Raw genomic sequence first — 5,930 nt, forward strand, 5'->3', positions numbered from 1 at the left:
TGTTTGTTTCAGAGAAGAGAAGACCTCTAAGGATAACCAGCTTCCATTTAAAATTTCCTGGACGATGAACACCGAATCCTTCTGGGAGAAGCTGACTGCAGTGACCGCATTATGCACTAGTCTTTTCTTATTGTTTTGATTGAGAGACCCTTAACGACAGAAAATGAGGGATTGTACGTTTAAGTCATCTTAAAACAGATAGCTGTATGATGTCAGTGTAGCTACGATAAGGAATGTTATATGTTTTTTGTAGAAACAGATCCCAGCGTAAGCATACTTAATGCAGAGTAAATAGGGCCTAAAACTGAACCTTGGTGTACACCACAAGAGACAGTAGCAGAAATGAAAAATAATCAATCATAACTGAAACAAACTGAAACTGGTCTAGGTTGAATGATGGCATGCTTGAAGAGGATGGGGCATAACTCACTTTGGAGGTCTTTATTATGGGCCTAACTGCCATCAGACTAATCAAATACTCCCTTTAGAATGCAATGTGGAATTATATCTGCTAAGCTAACAAGAATCATGTTGAATTTAAGTGCTGCACAGAAACATGATTTCTGGAAAATGGTGTTCTTACTTGTATTTTAACAGGGATAATGAGACTTGTAAATGCCGGCTCACAAGCATCATAATTAATTCCAAAATGTGCAGGTTAGCTTTTAAATGAGGACGGAAGTCTGCAATGTGGAGTGTAAACATGAAGCGGGATGACGGCTGGACAACTTTGATTATTAGCAGATGTGTTTGAGAGGGATATGAGCTTGTGTTTTATTATGCATTGAAGCAGCCGATGCAAAGAATCCAGAAAAATGACTAAATTAAGAAAGATGTCATTGCTTACTGTAGATGCTAAAAAAACAAAGTTACCATAACAACTTGAGTGTATGACCACCGCTAGGATTCCACAGAGCAAGACACAACTAACCGGTCTGCCTCTGTGTCTGTCTGGCTGCAGCTGAGATCTCTTCATCAGACGCTGGGGGCTGATGGGACATTAAGTCCTCTGAATCTCTACACCTCGCCCTCCTTACCGAATATCTCCTTGGGGCTCCCTGCCAACACACACATCACAGTGAGTCAACACACACACACACACACACACACACACACACACACACAAACCTACATCAGGGGTCTGAAACCTGTGCCTCTCTCAACTGGCTACCTTTGTCTTTCATAAAAGTGATGAATAATGGTTATTTTCTTAACATTTTTGTTTCCACGTATCATTAGTGTAAGTCATTCAAACATTTTCCATTTAGGCTACGTTACATTTCAGTCGACCAAACCACTGCGTCATTGCAGGCTTGAGTTTTCATAGACTAGCTACGGATTAAAAATCCAAAGAATTTTATTGAAAGACATTTCCAGAACATGCCTGCTGCAAAGCATTCGGCTGGGGGATGAGAAGAAGAGTGCTGCAGAAAGCAGAGCAGAGCAAATGTACAGTTAAGAATTGGATCAAATGGTCAAAAATGACAAGAAAAAAACAACACAATTACTAATTTTGACTTTGCTCAAATATGTTTTGCGGCTCTAGGCAGATCTTTTGTATTTTTTCATGGCTCTTTTGATAATAAAGGTTGCTGACCCCTGAACTACATAAAAACATAGGCACACAATAACGCATACAGTAAATATTCAATATAGCTCCTATAGAAAAGGATCTACAAGTCTTCTCGGTGGAAACAACGTATGGTTACTGCTTCTGTGCTCTCTGTCCTCAGTGGGCGGGACAGTACCCACTTAGCCCTTAGTTACTGGTGCAGATTGATAAAGGGAAAAAGTCACAACTCAACGTTTTCAGTCATTTTTTAAACATTTATAGCATTATACTAGTTGATTTTATCAACACACTAATGGTTGTGTGGTGGTTACCTAGACTTGTCTGTGTGGTAACTTTGGTAATGCCCCTCCCCCCTCTACAGCCCTCCCAAGCACTGTCTAACCAGCAAGAGGCTGAGCGCCAAGCCATCCAATCACTGCGAGGGGGCGGAGCTCTAACAGGGAAGTTTCTCTCCACATCGTCCCTACCCGCAGGTAAGCGTTACATAGCTCAGCATTTAACTTTGGATGCTTGAATTATTATATTATAAAGTAATACTATTTATCTAATATATTATAATTAATATATTATACAGTACATCTAACTATAAAGTGAAAAGCACCCAACAAATGAACAAACCCAAATGAAATACCTGTGAAACTGTATTTCACCGGTGTTTCTTTGTGCTAGTAGCAGCGACTTGGGTGTGTTATTCAGAAGATTCATAAAACAATTCTTTTTTTAAAGTAAAAGGATTAATACCGCACAGAAAAAGTCCTGCATTCAAATGTTTACTGTGAGTAAGAGGTGAAAGAGAGGCCTTATCATGAATGTACTTAGCTTCTGTTCAAAGTTGAAGATGCACTAGGAGTTCCTACGTGGTCACCTCTGTCTGTATGTTAAAAAGCCGTTTCAACATCCAGGCCAGGGGACTGCCAGATGTGCATTTTATGCATTTGCACTGTCCCCTCCTTAAGTTAGCTGAATTGAATTAGTCATGTTTTTTTTGCAGGCGTGGGCCATGAGGTAGAGACACCCCCCCCTACCTCTCATTCTGCCCATTCCTCGTTGTTGCAACATGTACTACTGCTGGAGCAGGCCAGACAGCAGACTGCAATGCTAGCTGGTACACACACACACACACACACACACACACACACACACACACACACACACACACACACCACACGACACACACACAGACACACGCACACACACACACACACACACACAACACACAAAGACACACGCACACACACACACACACACGCACATAGGGCATGGCAATATATCAATATTATGTTTATCTGGGGATCCAAGACTAGATATTGTCTCAGATTTTGGAAATCATTATATTGTAATATGGCAGAAGAGTTGTCTTTTCCTGGTTTTAAAGGCTGCATTACAGTAAAGTGATGTCATTGGCTGTGTTACCATACTGTTCTAGCTCTTCTATTACTTTTACCTTTACCCACTTAGTAATTATATCTACATTACTGAAGATTATTTATCTTTAATCTCATTGTGAAGATATTTTGTTAAAGCACCCTATAATATCTCCACAATATCGACATTGAGGTATTAGGACAAGAATGTTGCAATATCTGATTTTATCCATATCGCCCAGTCGTACACACACACACACACACACACACACACACACACACACACACACACACACACATCCTCTCCAAATACGCAAAACTAAGTCTTGACAAAGCAAGGGAAACCACTGGATGAATGTAAATCACCTGTAATCTTTATGTCAGCCATCGTGTTTGTTTTAGGGATATAAATACATACAGCACATGGTTTTAGAAACCCTAACAACCGGCTCAGGCTCAACAACACTACACACAAGACACAAGTCCATGCTAACAGTCACCATCCACGGTAGTGTCCACCTGTAGTATCCAACCCGTTGCTCTTTCTGCTATGACCCTCCACCCACTTAGTCCCCATGTACAGCCAGTCGCCGCTGGTTACGGCAGAGAGAGGCGTGCCCAGTGGCATGCGGGCCGTCAACAAGTTGCCTCGCCATCGGCCGCTGGCTCGGACCCAGAGTGCACCTCTGCCCCAGTCCCCCCAGGCCCTGCAGCAGCTGGTGGTCCAGCAGCAGCACCAGCACTTCCTGGAAAAACACTACAAGGTACAGTACGTGTTCTTAGGGCTGCTCGGTTATGGAAAACCAAAATCATAATCACAGATCTTCTGCTCGACACGATTGCTCCTTGATTTTTTTGGAAAGTTGTTGCATTAAAAATAAAACAGTGACACAACACAGCCGGGGAAACACCTTGAACTGTGGAGTTTCCCCTTAATACTTTTCCCGTTTTTGACGGAACACAAGACAAAATATTTAGAGTTTACTTGCAAAATGTAATGTGCAAAATATTAGCTTTTCTCAATCACATTATTTTTTGTGATTTTTAGAAGCTGGAAGTGAAATCGTGATCAAGATTTGATTACTTGCTCAGCCTATATGTTCACACACACACACACACACACACACTTTCACCCATGCACATGTTCACCTCCTTGTGTGTGCAGATGCTATCCAAGGGGACCGAGCTGCCCAGGCCGCCGCCCACCCACCCAGAGGAGACAGAGGAGGAGCTAACAGAGACCAATGACATGCAGGAGGACGACGAGGGGACAAGCCTCCACAGGTGTGGAGAATAAAACACTGCATTGTTTGAATTGTTTTTTAACTAATCACAATCTTTTTGGGAAAGTTTGCAAAATAGTCTGGGGAAGGGACTCGTTTTAGTGGCACCCCACAAAAGAACTATTGTAAAGAACTCTCCATACAGTATTCACACCATAAAGTAATGTAATCCTCCAGTATATCATGTCGATCTAGACTAATGACAGATTCATATTTTTGGTTATCAATATCTAGTTGCTGTATATAATCTGCACGTTGTCTTTAAGTCTCACATGTTATTCATACCAAATGCAGGCTTCAGAAGGAGGGGTCAGACGACAGCACGCCCTCCTCGGAGCAGGCCTGCGTGCACGTGAAGGGCGACGAGGAGCACGGAGGCATGCGCGTGAAGGGGGAGAGTACAGAGAGCGAGCTGGAGGAAGAGGACGAGGAAGACGACGCCATCCAGCTGAGGGAGTGCGACGAAGAGGAGAAGGGGAGCTACACACAGGTTTGTGTGTGAATGGGCTTCATTTTTTTATTTATTTTTTTGAAAGAGAAATGGTTGAAAGTCCCAGCTTCTGGCTCTCCAAGGCCATTAGTCTGACTTCAGGGTACGCTGTTGTACAGACTGCATCATTTCCCTTTACCCACCAAGTCATTACATCATTTCTGGAGAATATTCATCAAAAATCTCATTGTGTAAATAACACTTAGCTAAAGCACCAATAGTCAACCATAAAATATTGTCGCAATATCAACATTGAGGTACTTGGTCAAGAATATTTGATTTTCTCTATATCGCTCAGCCATACTTGAAAGAAATCTAACTTAAATGTTAATTAACAATTGTATGAGAACAGTATTATAATAATATCATTTTGTTTTTTTTAACTTAACAGTAGGGTTTCTACGGGGTCTTAAAAAGACTGATAAATCACAATTTTTGTCATTAAAGGTCCAATTTGTAGGAATTTCTCCCAGTTTTTAAGTTTGTGAACGGGCAACACAGATTTTGATAATGACCAACTACAAATGTTACACAGTGTAGCTTTAAAAAGTCTTAAATTAGCCAAAGTATTGTGTCTAGAGCTTACATAATTCTTAATTTTCCTACCTCCAGTGCTCATTGAAATGCTCCCGCAGAGCTTTACAATTTTTTTTTTCATTTTGACTCTATAGTGTTGTAGTTCTTTCTTTTGTAGTCCAAATATGATTTTGCTAAACACGACTACAAATGAGACAAACAGGCAACTTACACTGCAGCCAGTCAGCTTGTGTGTTTTTGGCGCGAGTCTCCTTCAGATTATAGCATGGACATAAAAACGGTTCAATTTCAAAACTTAATTTGTGAAGGGTCTCTAGCAAACCACAGCCATCAGCCACTTCTGCCAAGTACTGGACTGATGTCATGACACATAGGTCTTCAATGTCATTCATCAGGACGGTCTTCACTAGGTCTGAAAAGTCTTAAATTTGACGTAAAGAAACCTGTAGAAACTGTAACAGCTACTTAGAAATCAGTTCAAAATAGAGCCCGACCAATACTGACACAAATATCTGGTTATTTAAAAATGTAATATTCTGATATATTGGCCGATATACTATATATTTCAAAAAAACACATCCAGAAACACGTAACAAAACATAACCAAATGTCCCTAATATTAGTTATTTGTAGTTATTTATGAGTTCTCACCAAAATAATATGATAATAATTTGTTTTATTGT

At 40.8% G+C, this 5,930-nt stretch overlaps 1 protein-coding gene across 1 annotated transcript in view; it reads left to right on the top strand.

Annotated features, from left to right (window-relative positions):
* Positions 1–5,930, top strand: part of hdac5 (histone deacetylase 5) — a gene marked incomplete in the record, with an annotated part of 56,219 nt that overhangs the window by 36,720 nt on the left and 13,569 nt on the right. Inside the window, 6 exon segments of the mRNA XM_032538288.1 lie at positions 962–1,078; positions 1,935–2,046; positions 2,565–2,678; positions 3,508–3,701; positions 4,103–4,221; positions 4,515–4,710. Of these exon segments, the coding sequence (XP_032394179.1) occupies positions 962–1,078; positions 1,935–2,046; positions 2,565–2,678; positions 3,508–3,701; positions 4,103–4,221; positions 4,515–4,710 (852 nt within the window).

Source organism: Etheostoma spectabile, chromosome 15, assembly GCF_008692095.1.
Source record: "Etheostoma spectabile isolate EspeVRDwgs_2016 chromosome 15, UIUC_Espe_1.0, whole genome shotgun sequence".
Classification (NCBI taxonomy): Eukaryota; Metazoa; Chordata; class Actinopteri; order Perciformes; family Percidae; genus Etheostoma; species Etheostoma spectabile.